Source organism: Motacilla alba, chromosome 3 (assembly GCF_015832195.1).
Source record: "Motacilla alba alba isolate MOTALB_02 chromosome 3, Motacilla_alba_V1.0_pri, whole genome shotgun sequence".
In the NCBI taxonomy this organism is placed as follows: Eukaryota; Metazoa; Chordata; class Aves; order Passeriformes; family Motacillidae; genus Motacilla; species Motacilla alba.
Window position 1 is genome coordinate 98370072 of NC_052018.1, and position 25392 is coordinate 98395463.

General features: G+C 42.5%; 1 protein-coding gene across 2 annotated transcripts in view; it reads left to right on the forward strand.

The window, feature by feature from the left end:
• The window catches only part of SPRED2 (sprouty related EVH1 domain containing 2), a 59880-nt gene that overhangs the window by 13905 nt on the left and 20583 nt on the right, over positions 1 to 25392 (forward strand). Inside the window, exons 1-4 of one of the 2 annotated variants that reach the window (XM_038131287.1) lie at positions 6554 to 11757; positions 19541 to 19718; positions 21067 to 21235; positions 24001 to 24065. In XM_038131287.1, the coding sequence (XP_037987215.1) occupies positions 11741 to 11757; positions 19541 to 19718; positions 21067 to 21235; positions 24001 to 24065 (429 nt within the window). In that variant the 5' untranslated portion in view covers positions 6554 to 11740. Of the gene's footprint in view, positions 1 to 6553; positions 11758 to 19540; positions 19719 to 21066; positions 21236 to 24000; positions 24066 to 25392 lie in introns of those variants that run through there. The other variant, XM_038131286.1, reaches the window with a different exon arrangement.

A 25392-nucleotide genomic window follows, 5' to 3' on the forward strand; every position in this document is an offset into this window, starting at 1 on the left:
ATGTTCTTGCTATCTTATATGTAACTTATTCTGAAAACTAGACCTTAAATATGGGGGAAAGAATTATCTAAAAGGCTGAAATCCAGTCCCTGTGTATTAATTTTATTTTGGAACATTTTAAATACAGGAACTTCTTTTGCAGCACTGTGGTTTTGTCATTCATGAGCTAATTGAAATGTTAAATATACTAACCTCTTCTGTGCTTAAAAAAGATACTTTCTGCTGTATGTGATAACTTCACCTCTGCAAGATAAGCCTTAGTTTTGTCGAGAGTGCCTTGTTGGCCTCTCCGAGGCTTGTGCAGGCTGTCCCCACATGTTGCATAGCCCAGCACTCTTGGCTTGTGTTGTCCATGGTTGTACCTCCAGTTTTGTCAACACTTTTTGACATTCAGTACTCCTCTGCTTTATGGGTCACATGCACGTACGAGTCAGTTCACATCATGGAGTGGGGTTGTGGCAGAGTGGATTTTTATTTTTTTGTTTGTTTCTTTAGGCAGTCTGCTGACTCTGTTCTTCCTTTTGGCTAAAATTAAACCTTCTCCCCACCCCACGCTGCTCTCCCACTCTTGGACTTCTATTACACGAGGCATGAGAGACATGCAGAGCAGACCATAAGTTGGCATGAAGTTTCAATTAACTATTTAGGTTTTTTAGCTAGGGATATGATCTGATTAGGCTTGAAGAGTATGCTTGCCCCAGGTGAATAGAAAGCTTGCCCGAACAAACATTGTGGCACTGCACAAAAATCACTCCCTATCAAAGGAAAAGCTTAATTTTATCCCTGCAAATCTAAATGGGATGTAGCACCTTCAGCAGCCCATGGGTGCAGGTTGAAGTTAATAAAACCAGCTATTTGGAGACAGTATGAGCACCTCTGGGCTCATCAAAGCCCTCTGTGCCCATTCCACAGCAGCATTTTGGGAAAGCAAGGAAGGAGCCTCCTGGAGCTTGCAATGCCACATGCTTGGCAGAGGAAGTCCCAGGCTCTATCCAGGAGTGGGATTTTTGAAATAGTGCCTGTACCATCCTCCATACTGACAACAGCTGGTCATTATAGGCATGATGGGTATCTGGGGTCCCTGGCACCAGAGCTCAGCCTTCCCTATCACTACCTTGGTTGGCAGGAGAGTCCAGAGTCTGTAAGTGCCATGAAGATTTTTGAAGCTGCTTGAATTTTATTTTTTTTTTGTTGTTGTTGTGATTTTATTTCTCATGTCATTGGCATGTCAGGTACTGATGGGCCTTGAACACTGATTGATTAATGGGTAAGGCAAAAATGCCCCATGCAGCCATGACTGTGCAAAGTGAAGAAGCCATGAGATGTCCCAGAACAAAAGTCCAGCACTTTCAGCATCATCTGGTTTACAACTGTCCTGGACACCGTGTCCTGTCACCAGAGCTGCTAGAGCTCAGAAGCTGGATGAGGCACCCACCATTTTATTGTGCTTTGCTGTTACTTCATACTATTTTTATGTGCTTTGAAGAAAAGGATTTGAAGAGCCAGTCTCTGACTTCTGAAAGTATCTCTTGGGTATTGGCAGACAATAGGGCAAAACACTGTTGTATTTTGCTAGTTGACTCTCTACTGGTGATCTATCTCAATGGCAAGAATCAAAGTTTGGTACTTTTGTGGAAGTATTGCACAGGGTTTTTTGGTAGCTCATTCCTTCATCTGGAGCAAAGAAGGGGTGAAGTCAGGATATCTGGGTGTCATTTCAGAGTTGAAATTACTTTTTTTAGGTGATATATTGGGGTGGAAAGCACAGGAAGCCTTGGTAAGCACTGTATATGGGTGCAGCTCCTTACCTCCACCTCAAGGACTTAATTAGACAGAGAGCCTGAATTTTAGCAGTGTTTCTGATAGTGATTTCCTAGAAGCTGGTGCTTATGGGCTCCGTCTGTTGTTGTTATTATTGTTATTATTCCAATTTCTGCTTGTAACTGATGTGAGTTGTTTAATTACCGATACCAGTACTTAACAGGAGGAGCTACAAGGTGATGTAGAACATTTGGTCCCATAAAACCCTGATACATGAGCATACGTGGGGCAGACAAACCCAGAAGGTAGCAAAGGTAAAAGCTGCTCTATTGAATTTGCAGCAGTTCAGCAGCATTTGAATGTAAGTAATCATGTGGATAGGAAATGTGAATTGGCAAAAGGTGGGTACCCACTGATGACCATACTGTTACAGGCAGTCACTGTTGTTCTTAATACAAAACCAAAAGGTATGTGGCTTGGTGTAGTGTGTGTCAGACAGAGCAACTGCTTAATGTTCGATCCACTCTAGAGATACTTACAAATTTGTGTGCAATAACTATACAAATAACATCTGCATCATTGTTGCAGTTGTGGTAGAGGTCAAAGCTGAGTGGAAAGCAGGGCTGATGGTGTTGCGCTTGCATTTTCCTAACGTAGATAATTTTCGCCCTGCTAGTTAACTAACATCCACTAACTAACATGGAAATTTAACTGTATTTCCTAAACAGTGAATGCTCTAGTTCAAAGGGATGACTTTCAGTGGACAAAAATAACTCAGCTATAAATGGTACTGAAGAGTGAACTGATGAGAATATATTAGGAGTATAAATATTTAAACCTTTTTTTCAGGTTAAGTTGAACTTATTTTCTGCATTGATAGCTTTCTGTGTTCTGGGAATTCTGCAGAGAGATTTGAATTCTGCTCTTAGGTTGGCATTGAGTACATGTGCATAGCATTGGTTGCAGTGGGAATTATGTAGATTTCTTACAGGCTTTTGCAAGATGAAGGTGGAGAAGTTGCTTCAAAAAGATCCTGAGTGAAGACAAATTGATGTGGAGGTCCCTGTCTCCTACTCTGCCCACCTCCTTTAACAGCAGAAGACCCCATGGTAGTGCTGTGCCTCAGCCTGAGTCACTTAAGGAGGATAAGTTATGTATAATAGAGCAGAAGTCTGAGGGCTCCTTGTGATGCCACCATGAGTGAACACAAGATGTTTCTGAGACAGAAGCAAAGTTTGGTGCCTCCAGACAAAGTGATGGGGTCTGTTCAGCTTTGGTGACTTATTAAGCTCTGAAAATAGTTGTGCCACCAGGTTGCTGCAGAAGTGGTGGTTGGTCCCAGCACATCCCTAGCTTGCATCCTTGTCATTCACAGCAGTGATGGTTTTATTTTAGTTTGAATGCAAACTTAAGGCAGGAGACTCCAGAACAACTTTTCTGTTTGTGGCAAAGCCCTTTGTTTCCAACAAGTACTACCTTAATATTGTTACAGTAAATATACCAAAATACATATCTGGAGGAAACACCTAGCCTTGTGGCTGTGGGGGAAATGCAGCATCAAAATAACTTGATTTATTGCTGTCAGCTACAGAGTGTTGTCTATGCATCAATTCATAATGGCTTTAGATAAGGTGAAAACTGAACAACGGTGTTGGTTAGGGAAACAGCAGATCTGTAATGTACAGGATGGCCTCTCCATCTGACAGCTCTGGGGACCTGAGTGAGGAAACTCACTGCAGCTGCTTTTGTATAGAGAATAGTATGACCTGCAGATGGAGGCTTTTGCTGGTATCTTAAGCTTCAGAAAGACAAATATTCCCTCAAAATAACATAAAAAAAACAAACTTCCACTTCTTCCTGTTTTTATAGTTCACTTGTTTCCTCAGTGTCATGGTTTTGTCTCCAGTACTGTAGATTGTTAATCTTCAGAGGATCAGGACCTTGATAGAAGTGTTTCCTGTACATGTTTATCTGTCTTTTTAACAAATTAGTATCTGTTTGTTCTCCTCTGAATTTTCCTGCAAATAATAGGAAACTCTCCCCTCAGTAATAAGGCTTTTTGCTAGAAAAAATACCTGTGGATGAATCACTGCCAAGAGTTAAAGTACCTTTTTTATGACTTCATTGATGGCAACCTTTAGGACATCTGCAAGTAGCACCAAATTCCAGAGGTCACTGTCCTTGTGTTAGTTTTGGCAAAGCGTTGTTTCAGTTAAACTTCATTTACTTGGTTGTGAATTCATCTGGAGGACTCCTATCTGAGTGTTATCTGGAATTCCAGAAGAGGAATGCTGTTCCATCCTAGGCTTTCTCTTGAGACAGCCACAGATTTCCACTTAATCCTTTAGGAAGGTGAGTGTTGGCCATTAGTCAACTGTTTTCTATATCCAGATGTTGCATTGCCTTGTTATAATGGGATGGAAACAATCTCTTCAGCTGCTACTCTTTTGTTACTTCTAGCTAATTCCAACACTGTTTGTAAATATATGCATTAAATGTGTAAATATATTCCTCATGCATGTGTGTGTGTGTTGGATGGGGACTTAACTCCCAAGTCCTTGCTGGACTCCTTGCAGCCCAAGCACATCTGGACAGGGTGAAGACAGGAGAAATGTGATTTCTCCCCTCTCAAAATTGATGGTATGCTTCATCCATGCATTTCCAAGGGAGAGCACTGGATTTGGATGAGTAACTGACTTTCCCCCTCAGCTTTCTATTTCAGAAGGAGCTGTCGTCATCTGACTCCGTCACTGAATCTGCTGGAGCTGAGCCTGTAGGTCAGAGCTCGTTCTGGCACCGCCTGGGGTTTCAGTGGCAGAACACACTGGGTTGTATTCATATCCACAGCATCTTCTCAGCATTGGCCTGGTGGCTGCCAGGGCTGTTCCTGCGCAACCTGCAACCCTTGTTGTCCCTGCAACCCATGCTGGAGGAAGCACAGGTTGGGCAGCAGCCTCGTCATGGTGCTAACATTAATAAAACGGCATCCCTGGACAAAGGAGTCTTTGCCCCACCTTGCAGATTAATGCTTCAAATATCTCTTTATCAGACTCAGAGAGGCATGGGGGAGTTCTCTTTGATTTGAGTTTGGGGTGTTTTTCAGATGTCAACCTGTGATTTCCCATCATGGTGCAAACTGTTTATCAAAGTTTGTAGTCATCTTGCTTTTGGGCAGTGAGTCTTCTATCTTAGGAGGCCAGAAAGGCATTGCTGTTTTCTCAGAATATTAATTTCTAGTGGAAAAGAAGGCCATGCAGGGCAGTCTTGTTACATCACTCTTCTGCTGCTGACTTTTCTGGGAGCCAAAACATCACAGTAGAGTGCTGGGCATAGAGCTGCCCTCCCTTTGCATAAATACAGAGGAGACCTATCTTCAGGCCAAGGCTTTTCCTTGCTGTAATTTCTTTTGCTCCAGTATATTAGTGGACATAGTGTCAGAGACAGATAAATCCTAAAGTCAGACTTGTAGCTGGAGGAAACTGCCTTAAGGAAAAAAACCCAAGTTTGTAGGTGGAACATAAAAGGGTAAGCATGCAGCTTTTGTCCTTGGAATTAAAGCCCTGGTTAAATCTGAGTTTAAGGGGAGGGGGAAAAAATTAAGCCATTTTGGATTGAGATAAACACTTGCGGTTTTATTATCATCTGCTGAACATGCGTAGAGTGGTTGTTACACAGTTTGAGACAGAGAAAAAAACAGTGTGAAGTTAAGAAAGAAAAATCAGGGTATATCTTCTTCCTCCCTTGTAGATACTTCAGTCATTTATTGGAAATGGACAGTATATGGCATAGATGGGACTTTCCCAAACATAAAAGATAGATGCTTTCTTTCCACAGATCTTCTGCAAGGAGATAATGTTGCTTCTCTTCAAGTTTCATTTTTTGATGCTTTTAAACAGTGCTGTGGTCATTTAAATTAATAGACTTGCATAAGCTGTTAGCAGGTTTTTTTGGTCTGATGTTGTGGTATTCCCCAATGAATCCAAAAGATCTGAGATGGCAGCTCCCAGCTAGTAGTGAGTGTACCAAAAACCCTGATGGGTACAGTATGAGAAGCTGCTTCACCATCTCTGCTGCTAAAAGAAAAAACCACATGGGAGTCTTTGATCTCTTCCATATGTATCAGGGGACTCCAGCTGTCCCTATACTGAACCTTTTCAGAAAGAATTGGTGTGAGAGCATGAACATGCAATGTGTTGAACAACTCATCCTTACCTGCCAGAATGAGAAAATAGGATGACCCCAAGATGATTCCTCTGATTGATTTCTCTGCTGTGTGCAAGCAAAATCCCTCTTGCCAGGGACAATTCAGCGAGCACTTGGCACCACCATATCTTTCAGCATTTAAAAGATTCTGCCTGTTAGAGCAGAGCACAGGAAATACAAGCCATTAAATGCATGTGGCTGTGTTGTGACCAGGTGAAGGACAGTGGTAGAGAGAGAGTCAGAGGCACGCAACTGCCAGCATCTTGAGGAAACACTTGTTTGTTTGTCCTTTTTCCAAAGCCCTTCGGCTGTGCAAGGGAAGCGACAGCAGAGATGTAAACAGGAAATCTGGCTGCAGGGAGAACAAAGTAAGGGTTAGGAGATGTACACAGTTGGCCAGAGGAAACCAAAGGTAATGGTGAGAAATCTCTGCCTGCTATTGGACTTAAATAATAAAATCAGTAAGCTAAGAAATAGAATCATAGAACCATAGAATGGTTAGGGTTGAAAGGGACCTTAAAACTCATATTGCTCCAAAGCCTCTGCCATGGGCAGGGACATCTCCCACTAGACCAGGTTGCTCAAAGCCCCATCCAACCTGACCTTGAACACTTCAGGAATGGGGCATCCACATTCTCTGGGCAGCCTGTGCCAGTGCCTCACCACCCTCTGAATAAAGAATTTATTTTTAATATTTAACCTAAATCCGCCTTCTTTCATCTTAAAGCCATTCCCCTTTGTCCTACCACTGCATGCCCTTATGAAAATAGTTAATGCTGGATGTCCTGATCCAAGGCAGGCCTGGTGACGCTTGCAGTACTCTTTACTGGAGGGGAAGCCTGCCTTGTGTTTTTTCTATGCTGTGAATGAGGCAGAATGTGAGGATAACTGTCATAAATGAGCAATAAAATAATTCCCACACTACTAAAAATGAAAGTAGAATCATAAGCGTTAACCATCTTCCTGTAAGTCTATAAAACAGCAGCTTGTTCCCAAGAGCAATGAAAAGAAGAGCTGGACAAGGTACATTTTAAGGGCAAGATAATGTTTTACTGACACTGACAGAGAAACAGAGTGATCTTGAAAACTTAAGCTAGTTAGTTCAAGTCAGTCCTTGGCAAAACAGGGAGCTGGCTGACAGGAAGCACAGTCAACATCAGATTGGAGAGTCTGAAGCTGGAGCTGGTCAGCACAGTTTTACAGGAGTTTTCAGTGTTTTGGGGAATGTAGGTGGATAGAGATTATCGTATCCTGGTGTCTGCCTCTTGGTCTGCAGGTGGTTTTACCACTGAATATTAAGTTGTGGTGTGGGGCTTTCCAGAAGATAGTGCCAGCCCTCAGAGAGCAGTAAAGATGGTTTGAAATCCAGAGGGAAGAAATTAGAGAAGACACAAAATTATATATCTGGTTTAGGATGTGCATAATTAGTTTGAGAGTACTCGCATGGTAAAAAAAAATTATCCTAAAGAAAAGGAAAGCACAGATGCAGTGGTTAAGACTCACACTTAAGTACCTCTACTTTGAGCTAAGTATTAAAGTGCAAAACAAAAAGGGAGGAGCAAAGCCTTGGTTTTTCAGTAGCTTGTTTTTTAAGCCAGTTTCCTATCAAGAAAATGAAAGTTTGCAGTGTGCCCTGTGATGACTGAAGCCATGTCACACAAGTAAGGCAAAGTACAGGGTTAGATTTCCTGGAGTACATTACAGCTGTTTGTCCAGGTATCAATTAGGAGCTGTAGAGGAAGGGTTCAATTAGAAGAAAAGCACATGAGGCTTTTCCGGCGTGGAGGAGCTCGGTACGTGTCATTTGTGTAACCTCTTTTCTGGTCATGGATGTTTATGAGGAGTCCTGTAAGATGCTCTTGGCGCTTTTCTTTGATCTGTCTGCAGGAAAATGAAGTCCATATGGCCTCCACCCAGATCCTGGCTGGAAATATCTGTCTGTGCTGGGGTCATTTTTTTGTTGTCATACATATGTACAAAGGTCCATTCAACTATGAGAATGACATTCAAAATAGGGAAAACATGGTAATGATATGTAGGGAGGAGCATTTCAGTACTCCTGTAATGTTCAGCAGCCTAAAGCGTATCATAAAGTGTCTGAAGTCCTTCCTAAGGATCTACTTTTGTGCTCTTTTTCCTATTTTTGCCATACTTCCTGCTTTTCCCTACAACACAGTTTAATTAACCCAGTATTCAAGAAAGCTTTGTGGACAACAGGGACAGCGTAAGTGCAGTGGGTGTCTTTAAAGTGCTGGGCATAAAACTACACTGACCATGTATGAAGTCTTTTATTAGAACTTGTTGTTAGGAGGGTGTTTGATTGTTAGGGGTTTTTTTTGGTTCTTCTATTTTGGGTTTTGTTAATTTTTTTAATTTAAACTAAAATAGTGAAAAGTCACCTTCTTTACCTCTTATAAGGCACAGCAAGCAGTGTACAGGCAATATTGCTGTGGTTAATCTTGAATACTACACTTAAGGTAGGTTGCCTGGTGTTCCCAGAGGGTGAGGCATGACAAGTTTCAGTATTCTCAAAATGGATCTGGCCCTGCAGATACTCAGACACCTCACCCTTCACTGGAATTGTGTGCTGAGACATCTTTGTGCCCAGTTCACAACTGCCAGGGCCTGGTCCCCGGTGCTCTGTTAATGTTTTGCTGAAGAAGTTCAGCCCATTGACATGTCTGCTGTTAACAAGGTGACTGAATTTCATTCTCTTCACCACAAGTACTCCAGCAGCTACAGTGAAAATGGACTCCTCTTGCCCCAACCACTGTCTCCGTTCTTTGAACTATGCTTGCAGGTGGCTGGCAGGCAGCAAAAGACAGATCCACCACCTTGCTGGCTCTCCAGGTGCAGTGTTTACTTTAGATTTCTAACAGCAGAACCCTGTAGTAGCATGAATTTTGCTGGGAAATGGGGAAGATGTTCATGTGTTGGCACAGCTGCTCACTGGTCCACACTAGGAATTGCAAGAAGGCTTTGGAGGATGTTTCACTGCAGCACCGAGCTACTAGGGTTGGGTTTGCAATCTGCTGGACTGGGCAGTATTTAAGGGAAAAATAATAATTATTTTAATTATATATTTTTTTTTAAAGGGCAGCAGCATTGCTAGTCTTAGAGCTGAGGTTTGTTAGCTTAACCTTAAAGTTAACAAACATGTGCAAAGGTGAGAACCCCACCAGTGAGTGATTCAGTTGATGCTGATCCAGTGCCTTGATATCTACTTTCTTTTGGAGAAAATCCTTGGGAGCAGGGCTTCAAGCCAGCTGAATGAGTTGGTGGCTCTTCTTGACTAATGCAGCAGCTTCTGGATGTAGACAAGAGGTGTGGGCATTATTTCCATCCCTATGGATTGAGCATGCTGTAACATTTGTAAAAGAGAGCTTTTTTTTCTCTTGCATTTTCACACAGTGTTTGTCCCCACCCGCTCCTGACCGTGGGCAGAGCAGCAGCTTTGCAGAGATTACCCAGGTGGTGGTTCATCCCAGCCCCATCAGCTGAGACCTGCCCCACAGGAGCTGTGAGATTGTGGTACCTGTACAGTGTGATGGCTTTTCCATGTAATTCGTCATTCTGGCACTGTTCGTTGATGTTGCTCATCTGTAAGAACCTTCTGATGGTCCCAAGTTGCTCCATGTGTTGACCCTTGAGTTTTTAGGAGGACCAGGGGCAAGATGGCATGCGGGCCAGTAGGAAGGCAAGAAAACAGGAAAGCTTGGGGAGATGTAACTGCTCAAGATGTTGTTTCAAAAACATGATTACAACACAGCTTATTCAAGGATAGTTTTGTCTTACACAGGGAGGCTAATTTCATCTTCCCCCATCCCTTGGGAGAAGAGCTTTAGAAACTGGACTTGCAGCAAAAAGTGCCAGGCAGCTTTCTTGAATTTTTCTGGCTGATGTTGCTTTGGACTTGTGTGCTGAGTTCTTGCTGGAGACAGATGAGGATTGAGCTGATGGGTGCCGCATTAAGCATTTGAAGGTAAAAGCAGTGTTGCTGTAGAGCTTGAAGAGGAATGTGAGTTGGGAGATCCTGGCACATCTGGATAGGATGCAATGTGGACTGGGGATGTGCAATTAAAATCTAAAAAAACCCCAACCTATTATTTTTAATTACTTGCATAGCATGATACTCTGACTAATGAGTTAACCTATTGGTTGCAAATGCACTTCTACTAACACAGACTATTCTCTGGCCATTAAACTAAAAGATATTTTTGTGTTGTATATTGAAATTCAGTAAATGCAGCTGTCTGTTAATACCACTGTAACAAACTTGGCATGCTGCTTGTTGTCTTCATCATGATTTTGGACTGTAGCTTGATTCCATTGTCATGACAAAATCCAGCCAAGCTGCAAATAGGTGCCTGCAGCTGCACCTGCACACGTGTTTGCTCAGTGCTGGAGAGAAGCAGGGAACAAATGTCAGAATGTCATAGAATCAAAATGGTTTGGATGGGAAGGGACCTTTAAAGGCCATCTAGTCCAACCCCCTCCACCCCCAGCATCCTCCGTGTGGCCTGGTGTCTGCTCACTGAAGATGGGCTCAAACCACGTTGGTCCTTAGCTCAACGTTTCCGTGGTCCACACATAAAGTTTTCAGGAGTACCTGTGATTTTAGGTTGTCAGTTTCTGTAAAGTGGGGATGCAGCTTTCCTCTGAAGGATGATTGCAGGCAGCATCACCTCGGTCACCATTCTCCACCTTGGGGAAAAAGGGATTTTTGTCCCAAATCAGGGCTAAAACCATTTGGATTTAAGGCAGACAGAAGCAGCTGGAAACACTTACTTAGCTTTCTTCTCCCCTTCTGCCTAATCATCAACACAGATTAGTTCAGGGGCAGGTATTTTTAGAAGCTACTTTCAGAGCCATAGTGTCACAATTTTTATTATTCTTATCAGTGCTGAGGCATTTCTTGAGCAACATTTCTGCTTTAATGAGAGGGTGTTAGGGATCATCATAGAACTTGTGGGGGCATACACAACACCCTGGCTGAGCGAGAGGTCCCAGCAGTTGTGAAGGTTCCTGAGCAGCAAAGGTAGAGATGCAGTGTCCAAAACAAAGCTTGTGTGCTGGGATGCTGCACTTGGCACTAAAGTTATGTGGGCTGCCAGCAGAGATGGGGTATATGAGGATCTGTAGCTGATACTTAACAACTCATTGCCCACTGGAAGTATTTAAAACCCCATTAAAAGTTGTGATGGAGGCAGACATATTGGAAGGCTGAGTGCTTCCTCCAAGCCTTCTGAGTTGTTTGGACCCTTGGTCCCAGCGCTGTGTTGGCAGCTTTTGGGAATAAAGTGCTGACAGGCTGCCAGAGGAAATGACACCTGCATTCAACTTTGGACCTGTTTGCAGCCCTGTGTGCATGGGTGCTGTGCTGGGCAGCCTCTCAGCAGCACGTTTGCCCTGTCAGCTGTTGCTAAACATCCCCATCATGACTTTATGGTAGTTGTATCGTAATTATTTTATTTTTTTTCCAGCCTATAACCGGGGTGGGGAAACAAGGATCTTTGGTCGATGTTCTCTTCCGAGCCGGGAGGATATTGCGAATGAGTAATGGCCCGGCTGGGGCTGTAATGTGCAGAATACCTCGGGGATGACTCACCCCGCACAATGCAGCACATCCCTCTAGGAGACTGAATCACGACTGGGGGGAAGCCGCCTGCCCGCCCGGCAGCAGCCAGCTGGGACACGGGGTAACCAGAGCAGACAGGGAGGCTGGTGGTGGCAATGGTGCTGAAACGGAGCAATAAAGGTTTAAAATGCAGAGGAAATGGCATCCCCCAGCAGGTAAGTGGGCTCTGGCAGTGTATAATTCCATATTTTTTACTCCTGGGATTCTTTTTCCTCTGCCTACCCCCATCTGCCCCCACAGCCCTTCTGAATGTTGTCTAAATCAGCATATAATTTATCAGTGAATATGTATGAATTCTTCTGTGAAACACATCCTTTCATTTATGGTTGCATATCATTTTTTTTTCAGAACTAATGATTTAATAGTCACCCTTTCTTTAAACTCCAGTAGGAAAAATAGATGCTGCCTGGGAAGCTGCTTCTCTTGATGTCCCTCTTCATGGACATTTGATGGAGTAGGGGATTTATAAAAAGAGGTTAAAGGCAAAACCAATGTGCGTGCTGGTTTTGATACAGCCAAGAATGTCTTCTTTTCTTTTTTATGTTCATTTATCTGGCAAAAGATGAAAACCCTTTAGATTTAGACTGCATTTATCCTGCTTACTCCCTCACCTCTCCTCTGATACAGACCCAGCTGGAACTGAGTCACAGAATTATTTTATTTTTTTAATATTTGCAAAATATTATCTGCTCTTCGTAATTATAACATACGTGTCATTGAGGATGTTTACAGAGGAATAAATATAGTTGTAGTCTCCGCTGATCAAAATGGAGGAGAGTGGGGGAAAATTCAGCTTCCTTTGGGTGAGTGATTTTTTTTCTTTTCTTTGTAAACTTTGAGTTTACAGGAATACTCTGTATATATCTGCAGACATAATAATTTTTATGGCATGCAATTTCTGTGGTTGTCAGTTTTTTGGGGTTTTTTTTGCTAAGTATTGCCATTCATTAGCTCACATAGGATAGCAGTAACGGAGTGCTTGTGATCAGTTCATGTTAGAAAAAAAATTAGGGTAGAACTTGGTTGTGGTTTTTTTTTTAGGTGAGGGAATCAATTCAGGATGCAGATCTTTAAAATCTACCTATTTGGCTGGCTAAACTTTTATGTGATTTTTGCTTATCTTAAACGTGGTATAAAACAAATACCATCTGTCACGCAACAACAATTTATTACTCATTACTGTAAATGACAGTGTTAATTAGCTTCCTTGTAATTTGTTAATATTTTGTACTCTTGCACAAAAATAGGAGGACTTGAGGCTGCAACTCTTGCCTGTACTGCAGGTGAGGTGCAGGGCAAATTATTCAAATGTAGTGATGCTGCCCTTTTTAACTTTTCAAGACATGCCACTATGTGCACCTATAACCATTTATTGCAAAATTGACCCATTCAACAAATCTGAAGGAAAACTTTTTAAGAGATTTCATTTAATTGTTGGTCATTAAAATTTCTGTCTTCAGTATGCATGTCCCAGTGATGTCATGGCTGCTGTTTAGGGGGAAAAAAAAATTTAGTATTGTTTTCAGTATTTTTTTAACAACATTTACTGTGACTTTTGATAGCTCTAACACAGTTTTAGCAATGTTACGTAAATTCTTCAATACAAACACAAGTCATAAGTTGATCTGCCCCAATGCTGTTAAAATATCATTTTAATTCAGAATTGTTTGTGTAATGAGCTAATTTCTGGGGAGAGACCTAGAGCTGCGTCAGGGTCTTTGCTTGCCTATCAGCATGCTTGTAATCCAGCTTTTTTCCCTAAAAAGCTGCTTCCAGTTCATTTGAGGTTTTGCCCACGTGTACAGCACTTTGTGGGGATCACTGGGCAAGTCTGGCACAGGAAAGGATGTTATGCTGGCCCAAAAAAAATTTTCATTTAGTCCATGCAGGACCACATAATGTGTATATTTTTGAATATATATATATCTAAAATGTATGTATGTATTTCAGGAATAAATTTTCCTATACTTCCTGGAAGGATCTGAACTAATTACGGGATTTTGAAATCCCATTTGAGCTAGTTAGGATAGAGCTGTTTCTTGTAAACTCAATAAAATCAGCCTTAAATGTTGAACAAACGTTTTGGTGAAAGGATTCCTTTGTTCCTCACTGCCTCGGCATTTAAGGGAGATGTGGAGGCTGGTGGCTGGGTTGTTGCAGGTGTCTTGGTTTTTTGATAAGTCCTTTTTCTTCGGGGGGCGGGGGGGAGGGAACCAACAACAGACCAAACAAAACTTCTGTTAGATTTTCCTGTGGAGGATTTTTGGATGCGCTGCAGTGCTGGAAGCAAACTCAGGCCAGGCGTGCTGAGCACTGGCTGTGGAGACCAGACCCCTCTTCATTTTGCCTTTGGGGCTCTAGGCTTCTACCTCTGGAGCAAGGAATGTGGAGACTGAATTGTTTGTATTTACGCTGAGTGTGTGGAAACTAAAATTTCCTAGGTGCCCTTTTATTCTGGTGGTGTTTGATTTGAAAAACAGAAAAATACAGGTTGCAAATTGGTTATACAGGAGTTGAGTTACAGGTATAGAGATTCTTTGTTGCTAGTGTGATGTAGAGGTGAGAGCAAGAAAAACTTCTGGGAGATTTTCCATGGTTTTCTTTGGATTCCGTTTGAACATTTGATTTGGCCAGAAAGACACAGATGTCTTTTTTTTTTTGGTGATACGTAGTGGTTTTGATACTTAATGAAAAAGTTTCAAGCCTACTGGAAATCTAAATGGTATGGAAATATCAACTTAATTTGCTGTAGCTGCATACTCTCAGAAGTTTGCTTTCAAACAAATTGCTAAGTTAGGATTTGAAGAAGAAAATGCTGGTTATAATCTGCAGATATGTCACATTTGCAAGAAGCTTCACGAGCCAACCAACAGATCAAGGAAGTGGGACTCCACAAATAGCAGCTTTTAATGTCTCTCCTTTCTGGCTGTGGGATGAGCTGCAGAGAGGAGCCTCACAATACAACTTGCAGCAATCACCTGGGCAGAATGTGATGGCTTTAACTCCAGCTGTTGGAGCTGCTGAGGCAGGGAAAACACCTGGCGCTGTGAAATATATCCAGGTTAGCCAGAGACAGGTTATGCCCTGGTAATTGTAAAGTTACATTTGTTTGGATCCAAATGGTTTAAATTGTGTTTATGTGCCTGGTTCAGCTGAACTGCCTGACCTCGCCTGCTGTCCTTTAGGGCTCTTCCCTGAAACCTGGGATCTGGGAATGTCAATGCATGGATTAAAAGACAGTAGTTTATAATGTTGAAACCCATTATGGGCAAATACCTTTTTTTCTGAGACCTGGATCTCACCTGGCCTTGTAAGCTGCAGAGTTGGAAAGGGACAAAATACCAAAGTGCCTTATGGCAGCAATATTGTGGAAGTTTATAATCTTATATTTTGCTCAAGTAACTTGGCTAGAGGGAAGAATGTTACTGAATTATGGAAAGTGTCTGGGAAGTGTTTTAGATACTAAATGTGACTCAAAAAAAAAAAAAAGTAGTAAATGTGGTGGGTTGGACTATGTTTTCCTTCCTCCTTGGGATTTTTAGACATCTCTGATGGTATCTGCAGTTGCTGCTTTGGAAGCAAAGTAGAAAAGAGGAGCAGGTGGTGGAAGGGAGTTGTCTACTGTGACCCTCCTTTTTTCATAGGCAGTGGTGAAATTAAACCTTAACTAAGGAGTGAATTGTTTGGTGTTGACTCCTGGATGCAGGATTGCAGCCATAAGCCCTCACTGGCCACACAAGGGGCTCATGGCTTTGTGCCCCATTAGTGTTGCTGGAGGTGATGCGGTTTATGTCTGAGAGCGCAGGATGATGGCAGCCTCATGTGTACACGGTGGAGGACAGTGCTTCTATCAGCCTCAAGTGTCACCTGTCTCTTAGACACACAAGTGCTTTGTGAGTTGGACTGTAGATACTGAAACCAGGGTTCAGTGATGACAGAGGTCATATTCAGTCACTTCTTGTTTAGGAAAATTCTGTGTCTTCCAGAAGAGCAATTATACATGCACACACTCTATTCTACTTTTATAGATAAATGTGCATACCCACGAGCTATAATTTTTAAAGAGTTCTCTTTTCCTTCCAGTAAAAATAACACGTGCTTTTCAGTGCTACCTTGACTCCCGAAGTTCATTCTGTTTCTTTTTTTTTGCTCTGGGTGGGGCAGGCAGACAACCTGGAGCAGCCCTGGAACTTGCTGGCTGGCTGGCTGCCATGCAGCTGGGTAATCCCTTCAGATACTTTCTTCCCAAGCTTTTAAGGCTGTTGAGGACAGATCTGTAGGGTTAAGATAGCATTTAAGAGCATAATTAAGAATAGTTTGCATGAAAAGCATAGCACATAGGCCATAAAGCCAACAAGTAAAGCAGTCTTAAAAGTTTCAAGGGTCCAATAAAACAAAGGGGACTAAGGCTACTGTGGGGTTTTCTGTAATTGTTTCATTTTTAGCTATCAGTACCTCGTTAATTGTAATGAACCAAATATTTTCATGTACCTCATTAACCATTTCTTATGAAAGAGTCAAATTGCAGTTACTATTATTAAAATGCAGATGGATGGCTTGAATGTGGTTGTTCTGCTACTCCAGTGCACCAAGGTTTCATCAGTGGCACGCACATAGGATTTGCAGATTGCTCCTTTGCTCCTCTGGATTTGGAATACTTGGAACCAGCCAGAGCCTTGATGCAGTGGCGTAAAATGAAATAGCAAAGAAAATAAACAACTTTTACACTAAGGAAGCAAGATCCTTTTATGGAACTGAAATATTTGAGTACCTCCCAAGTATTTATCAACACTGGCATAAGGGAAAGAAGCATTGCCTATTCTAGGCTTGTGGATGGAAACAGCAGGCAGGATTTAGACACAGAAGACTGGAGGAAGCTGTGTTTAGCCTTGAAAATTCAACGTGCAGCTTCTGAGTCCTAATCCAGTAATTAAACCAAGATGTCAAGCCCTCAGAACCCTTAACCACCTACTTTCCTTGTATCTTTTCTTTCTTTTTTTCCAAGTCCCTTGGCACAGGTTGTGCTGTGGGAAACATGGCTATGGCTGGAGCAGAGCAGAAGTGGGGACGGGGCTCTGCAGGGAGCCCAGCATCACGGGTGACTTTTGATTGTGCAGGAAAGTGTGCCAAGGGATTATGTTAATGGAGCCAGAGGTCTGCCTGCCCTGCCAAAGGTGAACTCTTCTGCTGGACAAGACTCTTGTCTAATAGGGGAAAAGAGGTCACCTTGCAGGGGTAAGGGGATGGAAACTAGGTTTTCTGGCTTATTGTATTTAAGGAGGTTGGTCATCAGGATGGGAATAACACAGTTTAAATGGTGGTATCTCTGCATGTGGTGGCAGAGTTTGTGAGTGCCATAGGTCATGGATAGATGTGGATATGAAGAGGAAAACCATGTGACTCTGTACCCCACCAGATTGTCATTATAATGGGCAGGGATAGTAATGGCACCTAAATTTAATGTATAGGTATCCAGTAATACTCAGATGTAATTACGAGCCTAGAAAATTCACTGAGAGGTGATGGAAATGTGTAACTGTCAGGAATCACAAAGTACTGAGTAGCTGCTTCTTGCTTAATTTTCCTTTTAGTGGACAATTTCTGCAGCAAAGTAACTGAAGGCAGCATTACTTTTGGGACAGCCAGAGGCTCCATAAAAGTGAATGGTAAATCCTGCAGGAAGCTATAATGCTAGTGGCAATTTTCAAGTGTGGAAGGAGAAGCAGCAGTTTCTGTGGATGACTTTTGTGGGAGGATAGGAGGGAAGGTCGTACTGAGTGGCTCTGACTTCAGAAGAGAGCTAAAAATAAGTCCAGAAAGGATCCTTGGGGAATAGTAGGAAGATGTAGAAATGTATAGTTGGCTTTCTTTGTACTTAATCTGCTAATTGTTAATCCTTATAGACCATATGGGAAAGGTACAAAGAAGAAAACAAAAACTGTCTTGGATGGAAGCAGCTCAATTTTTGCACAGTAGGAAATTAGCTGAAGTATTTTGCTTATTTCTGAGTATCAGGAAGTCAGGAGACTAAAGTTGCCACTGTAAAATCTAGAAACATGTTTTCATGAAAAAATAAAAAGGTAACTGGTTCAATTTATAGACACACTTGCCCTGTTTACTGTACCAGGAAGATGCTATAAGGATTCAAGCAAAAATATTCTTAAAAACATAGTTTTTCAGGTCTGTGAATAGCTTGTGTGTGTCAGCTGTGGTTGTGTGTCAGATTGGAAAGCTTTTCATCAGCCAATGCAAAGTACTCAGGGCAGCAGGGATGAACTTCTGGCATCTGTGCACTGCTGTCATTGCGAAGGTCCAGTGAGAAAGTTGGCATATCCATAAAATAAAGCCTTTTTCTTTTTGAAAATAAAATTGCAGCAGGTATTTTCTGAGATCAGAAGAAATAAGCTCGTCTCAGAAGATGCTCACTGCTTCCCTTGGTTTGTCCTCAAACTGCTTTCAGGTAGGATCCCTGAGGTGCTTAGATGCTTAGATCTGGTTGTGTTAAAGAAAGGGAGGCTTGGAGTTTAAGTGTTAGCCCCCGAACTGCTGCAAAAATAGTCTGAAAATGAGACAGTTTTACCTGGTGCAGGATGAAGAAAGCTACTACTGCTTGTCATGCTGTACAGGATGCTGGGAAAATATCTGGATACGGGGAGGAATTTCTCTCCATAAAGGATAATACCTGTCATTTTGAAAGGCTGCCTCTTGGAGCCCTTTGGGTGTTGATCTTCTGCCTCCTGGTGAGGTCACCTGGTGGCCTGGAGATGGACAGTCCATGGACATCCCTTTTTCTCATCCTTGTTGATGTTCCCAGGTTTGAGTGCCCTGCAGCAGCTTTGTGGGCACCTTTGGGTGCCTCAGCAGCTCTGCAGCCAGCAGTGCCATCGTTGTACGTGGCTGCCATCCAAGCCCACCGTGGTGACCTTCCTGTGAAGGTGTCACAGCTGTCAGCGCTGTCCTCAGCATCCCTGTATTAATCAATGCCCAGCACATGATGGGCAGCACCGACGCAGCAGCAGCACGAGGACAGAAAAGCTCCTTTTGGTTATTTCCCAGCAGTTCTGTGCTTGCAGTCTGTTGCATGTTCTGTGCAGTGTGTGGCTTTTGCTTACGTTCTCTAGGGGCTTTTCTGCTTCTAAAAACAGAACATTGGTGATGTCTCCAGTGGATGATGGAGCAACTGCTTTGTGAAAAGGGTACAGGGGAGGCCTGGAGTCTCCCACTGTGGGGGCTCTTCTAAACTTTGTGGTGGACGTCTGGATTATTCCCAGATCTTAGGTGCTTCCAGAATAGTTTCTTGTGATGTTCTTGAAAGGCTCTGCCTTTCAAAGCCCTGTGAATGCTGGTGAGACGGTTTCAGGGGCATTGTATGGTCCTGATGACCTGAGCTGAGTTCATTCCCATCTGCTTTCATCTGAAGTTCCAGCTGGAGCTACATTTGTGGGGTTTTCCCCATAAAACTGTTGCAGACGTGGAGGAATTTGAGTGTCATCTTCCAAAGCCCACTTCACTAATTGGATCACAGAAACCTTGAAACGCTTTGTTTGTGGGTTATTTGAGCTCCATGTGTTGTTCTTCCAGCACTTTGGAGACCTGATGCCCCAGTGTAGGAATTGGCTTTGGTCCTGGCTCACCCCACTCTCTTGGTCCCTGTCCCTAGCTGCGGGAGGCAGAGAGTGTCAGGGACCACAGGTGGTTTGATCTGTGTGTTGACATCTGGAAACCTGGCAGGTTCATTCCTTGAGGTTTGGTGGGTCTCTTTCCTATGGTGGCTGGAGTGTTCCAGGCCATCCATGACAGAGGTGGTCTTCCATCCCGGGCAGAAACTCTCTGTTGGGGTCAGCACAGCACCATCTAAATACCACCCTCAAGAAAAACTGCTGCGATGTGACTTTGATGCTCACAAAAGGTTCTGTTTTTGTTTTGTTGCCATTGCAGTGACAGCTATATTGTGCGAGTCAAAGCTGTGGTTATGACCCGAGATGACTCCAGTGGGGGATGGTTGCCGCAAGAAGGAGGCGGTCTCAGTAGAGTTGGCGTCTGCAAGGTCACGTACCCGGAGGGCAATGGAAGAAGTGGATTTCTAATCCATGGTGAAAGGCAGAAAGACAAACTGGTAATAGACCCTAATTCAACTTTTGTCTGTTCTTATAATGAGAATTATCCCAAACGTATTGCTATTGTATTCTTGTGCAAGTTTTGGGTTTTTTTCTTTTTTAAATATATTAAAAAACAAGCATGTGGAAATAATACTAGATTAGACAAAACAAACCCAATCCTCATCTAGAATTGCCATCTTTTGCTACCTAGGCTGGTGTGATGCCACCTGGAAGGAGCAGGTGAATTTTTGACATACACATACAAAGATCCCCTTGAATGAAAGAGGGCCTGCGGTTTTTTCTTTTTTTTCTTAGACCTAGTGCGGGGGTAAGTGAGAAGTGAATTGAAGTGTAAAGAGCCCATGAAGCCAGTCACATTGCACTGAGTAATGCAGTGCAAGCCTTTTAAAAGGGCCATGAATTATTTATGCTGCGTGCTGTTCAAGGTTTGAACAAGCTGAGTGAGAATATGAAGACAAGTTGTCTCTTATGAATTGACACACTCGGTTTCTCCTGGTAGCTGTTTATCTAAAAAGGACCTCTCTTGTATCCCTGCACAAATCAAATTAATAAAGCCTTTTCCTGATTTCCAGGGCACACTTGAAATATTATCGCTTGTTATCTTGTTTTTATTTGTTTATATTACTTATTTGTTTTTATATAGTTTGTTATCTTGTTTGTATTTGATTCTTCTGAAATGCATTCCTGTGAAGATAGGGGCTAGCTTAAAAGCAGCACTTCCTCCACAGGCTCAAAAAATGCATTATTTGAGTCAGAAATTATCTTGCTTTCAAAAAGACTGGTGTTTTAGAGGTGTTTCAATTATGGTTTGTCTTTTGCAATGTTGTTTTGCTTAGGATGGTTTTTTTGACATTATTTGGGAGCCATGCTTATGGTTTTGAGGGGTGGAGTAAGACATGACAAACTGTTCCTGTTGCCCCTGAGCATCACTGTAGAGATAGCTGGAGGTGAACAATTTAAAAACTGTAAGGAGAGAGTTGCAGCACTACCTGAATCTGTTGCTGGTGGAAAAAAATTTCTGTTGAGTAAAATTACTGGGGGAAGAGGTTCTCGTTCCTCCTGGGCCCCCTGCTAGCTTAACCTGTGCCACACTGGGTCCAAAACATGCTCCTGGGGTAGGGAGTGAACTCAAAGCACAAGCAAAAGATGAATGTGCAGTAGTTTTGAGAACAATTACCATATCTGGTGTTTATTAGTCATGATTTGGTAGGGAAGGATGTTCCCCTGTGTGAGGGGGAAAGCAAGCTTGGCTTGCTTTTTGGGTCCAGCCTGAGATGATGCTGGCTGTATCCTTGGGGTGGGAAAAGTGACTTTGCTCCTCTTTTGGGGCTCACGCCCTTCCAGGTGGTGCTGGAGTGCTTTGTGAAGAAGGACCTGGTGTACACGAAGGCAAACCCCACCTTCCACCACTGGAAAGTTGACAACAGAAAGTTTGGGCTCACTTTTCAAAGCCCCGCTGACGCTCGAGCCTTTGACAGAGGAGTGAGGAAAGCCATCGAGGACCTCATTGAAGGTAGCGTGGGGGTGGACACTTGCACCCTTGGAAGAGTGGGCAGGGGGTTTGAGTCAGGGAGCTGGGAAGAGGGAAGTGTTTAAAATCAGCTCTTGGGCTTGGAGGTTTCTTGTGCGTGTGTGCAAGTGCACTTGGGGCCCTTATCCTACAGTGACCAAGTCCCAGCTTTTAGGAACTGAGTTTTCTCATCCCTTAGAGAAGATACGGTGTTTCAGTCAAGTATTTTTCAATTCTGTCTATCCAGACTTCTCTCTGTTATTTATCATCAAGTTTGTTGTTGCTACTTTTTTTTGTAGGCTTGGGGTTCATACAAGTGATGGCAACTCAAACAGCCTGGGCTCTTTATTTGCAGTAAAATCTCATCTTTTTGAGTCTTTGTTAAATTCCTGCCTGGAGTTGAATAAAACTTAGTTTGGTTTTGGTTTTATTTTGCAGTAATTAGTTTTGTCTGCATCCTCTTAGTTGAATGGTTGTTCTTGAAGGCTTTGTTGTGTTTCTGGGTGTTGTTTTTTTAATTCTGTAAAAAATGCATTTGAATTGTCTGTGCTTTGAAGTTGTCATAAATTTTTCCTTTTCACATTTCATTGCAATCAGGCAATCACAATACAGCTATAATTCAATTATACTTCATTTTAATGAAATTTGATTCTTCATGCCTTTCTTCTTGATTTTTTTTAACCATACTACTTTATGTAGGAACCTAGTAGTCCATAGCCTTCTCTTCCAGTGTGACCAGGATATTTTTATATACAGATGGTACATTTTCTGAGGATACTAATTCAAATGTATGTACAGATGTGTATTCTTTTTGAGGATATTAGCTCCATAAGGCAGCTTCATGTTCTGGATAGCCTGTCCTTGCTTTAACATGAACATGGTAGATATTGGAAGAGAATTAATCCCCCAGGGCTCGTTGCTGGCAAATACTTCATCAGTGAGAGGAAGGATGTTCTCAGAAATTTGCTTTTTTTCTGTGCCATTAACATCAAGAAGTTACAGGTAGACTTGCTTCTTTCTTCTTCTTGTTAAAACTGTGCAGCATTTTGAGTCATAAAAGGGATGTTTTATGTAATTGGCATGGGATTGTACAAAGTTTCAAGGAGATAATAACTCAAATGTATTGAGTAGTATTTTGAAGATGCCAGTACTTGGCAACTCCTGTTCTGCTCTTCTTGATCCATTTTACAGTGGAGGTATTTAAAATCAAGTTCTTCTGTATCTCAGATACTTCAAAATCAGCAAATCTGTTTTTATCCCATTAACAGTACAGGCTGATCCTCAAGAATGTGTTTCTCATTAACTTCCAAATAAGGCTTTCTGAATGAAAAACAATAATTTGTTCATGCACACACAGTGTTGGGCAGTAGATTTAATTTGTCATTAATTTTTTGTTCACATACTTGATCAAATTCAGCAGGTAATATTAAGCACAACTAAGTGTGCATTCAGAACTTCACATCATGAAATCACTGCTTTATTGTGAATATCTAACCCAATAGTTCATTCCCTGTAGCATCAGAAGTTTGGGGCACAGGTACAAGAACCCTATGCAGCTCCAGAGAGCTTCAGCTTTTTTTAATTTTAAAGCTAATGTAGCAAATGGCACAAATGCTTCCACATTACTCAGTGTTATAAGTGGGCTTTCACACTTAGCTCTGCACATATTCATGATGATGCAACTGAGAGCAGCCAAGGCTGGTGCCAATAGCATTATATAAAACACATTATTTTAACAAATTTCCAGAATGAAGGTGGTACATGCCGTTGTACTGTGTTGATCAGGGATGTGATGTGGGCATAATTCAGTCTAGCAGTGGGCTTCCATCAAAAAAATAGACATTTGACTTGAGGGTTCTCCCCCCAACAGATGTTCTGGCTGTACCCACCCCTCCTTGGCAGCCTTAGGGTAGATGAAGCCAGCCAGGCAGGAACGGGGTCTGGGATCTTGATTGGGTGTAGGCAGAGAAGTCACTCCTTTTTAGGTACAGCATAAATTTGGTGTCAAGTGCAGCAGTGGGGAGCACCTCCTACCTTGAGGCCGTTCTGTGATCTAGGTGCTCACAGGCCCTTGAGCAACTCTGCAGGAACACCTGCTGGGTGAGGAAAGTTTTTCATATGCTTCCCTACTTTTCCAGAAGATTGCCTAATGTACCTAATGAAAAATGCACCCCTGTATTTTTCTCTTGTCAATGATTTTACACATATCAGCTTCTTTCAGATACTTTGTGTGGGGCAAGGCGATTCTTTGAGAAGCAGGTGATAATAGAGAAGACCTTTAGAGTATATAAAAACTTCCAAAATTAAAAGGAAAAAAATCCAATCTAACTCTTCATTGTCAAAGTGAGGTTCATTTTATTTTCAATTAAAGGTTATTTCTTCCTCCCCCCCCCCATTTAGAGAGTAAGTGAAGAAAAACTCATATGTGATTTCTTGACAGCTGAGAATCAGCTTGGAGCACTGATTAGCACATAGCTTTACCATTCTTCAGAAATTAGTCTTCTGTAGTTGGAAATGGTAACTGCTATTTTTATCATTGTTAATTAGCATTGGCAGCCACACACTTGAGTTTCAATAAACACTTTTTCAGATTCTACCTCTCCAACCCAGCTACCAGCAGATGGGTTATTCTTCCTTAATTTGAACCACTCTTTCACGCATCTACAACACACAAACCTGTGAGAATGCAAATGTTTAACAGCCTCAAAAAGAAAAAGTTTCATGGAAATGTCATGTGTTTAAAAAGCTGTTGGTTTGGTTTTTTCTAGGATCTACAACTTCCTCGTCCACCCTTCACAACGAGGCCGAGGTCGGCGATGATGATGTCTTCACTGTGAGTACATGTCACCCAAGCTCCTTCTCTTTTATGCTCAGGTTTACATGGTCAGGTTAGAAAGGGTTTTTCTTTTTATGCCTCAGGGTTGGCGTTCAGCCACCATCATGTTTGGACACTGGGTGTGTTTTATTTGATGGAAGTATATCCTCTACAGAATGTGAGGCCTCCTGTTGGACTCCTGTTGCCACGTGAAAAGCATGTCAGAGCAGGTGATGTAGGGGCTAGCAGTGAAGAAATAATCGCCCTTGAATTTCTTTTGACTTAGACGGAGGTGGTGCACGCACCTGCTAATACTCCTTGCTGTCCCTGAGAAGCTTCCTGCAAACTCAGGTAGCTAGCAAGGGGACTGCTACTCAGATAGATATTGAAGGAAATAAGGTTTTGGATCACAGTTGTAAACCAGCAAACTTTAAAGGTGTTTCACCTGTGCATGGAATGTAGAAAGTTCAGACTGGTGTTCTTCAGATGGAGGAAGGCATAGTAGTGTGGCATCTGTCTAAGCAGCAGTGACTTAAACAGGAGTGAGCTGTTGGAGGTTGATTTGTGCTGCTGTCTGAAATGTGTCATGGAGTTTTGCTGAAACTAAAGCTACTAACTTCAAAAGGAAAGTTAAAAAGTAAAAAAAAAAACTTGTCAGGTGAAAATGTGACTCTGATTAGCGCTATTCCATGGGCTGGAAACAAGTTGCTCACATTGTATACTTCTTTGTTAATAAAGTTATTTGCTCCCCTTAATTCAACCCCTATGGACACATATTGGTTATTTTACAAATGCCCTCCTTGTCCTATGGGGCCTGGATGGCAGGAAAGGGGAAGGTGGGATCTCCTCATGCAGCAGCAGCAAACTCAAAATTGTCTTTGGGATACTTCCTGGATATTTAGAGTGAAGGAGGAAAAAATGTGTACAAGCATCAAGCTGCTTGAAAATGAGTCCCAAGAAGCATCCAAAGCCAAAAGGTGTTTTTTGAGGGTGACACTTCGCCAGCATGGGACCACATCAGGTTCCCTGCTGAGTTTTGACCGGATCTTCCCAAGGGCCAGCATGTTGTCCACATCTGTCCTTTTGTCACGCTCAGGGAGACAAACAGCAGGCAGGGTTAAAAGGTGACTTCCTGCACTCTGCAGCAGAACTATCATTAGCAGCTGCTTCCCAACTACCTTCCAGAAGTGATTTATAGGCACTGGGATAGGACAGACAGGGGAGGCACCAGTGGAGCCAGAGCCTTTTACCAATACATACTGCTTTGTTCCCAAATCCACTGGACTAGCTGTGCTCTGCTGGGGGTGGACAGTCACTCTTGATGTGTGTGTGGCTCTTCTGTGCT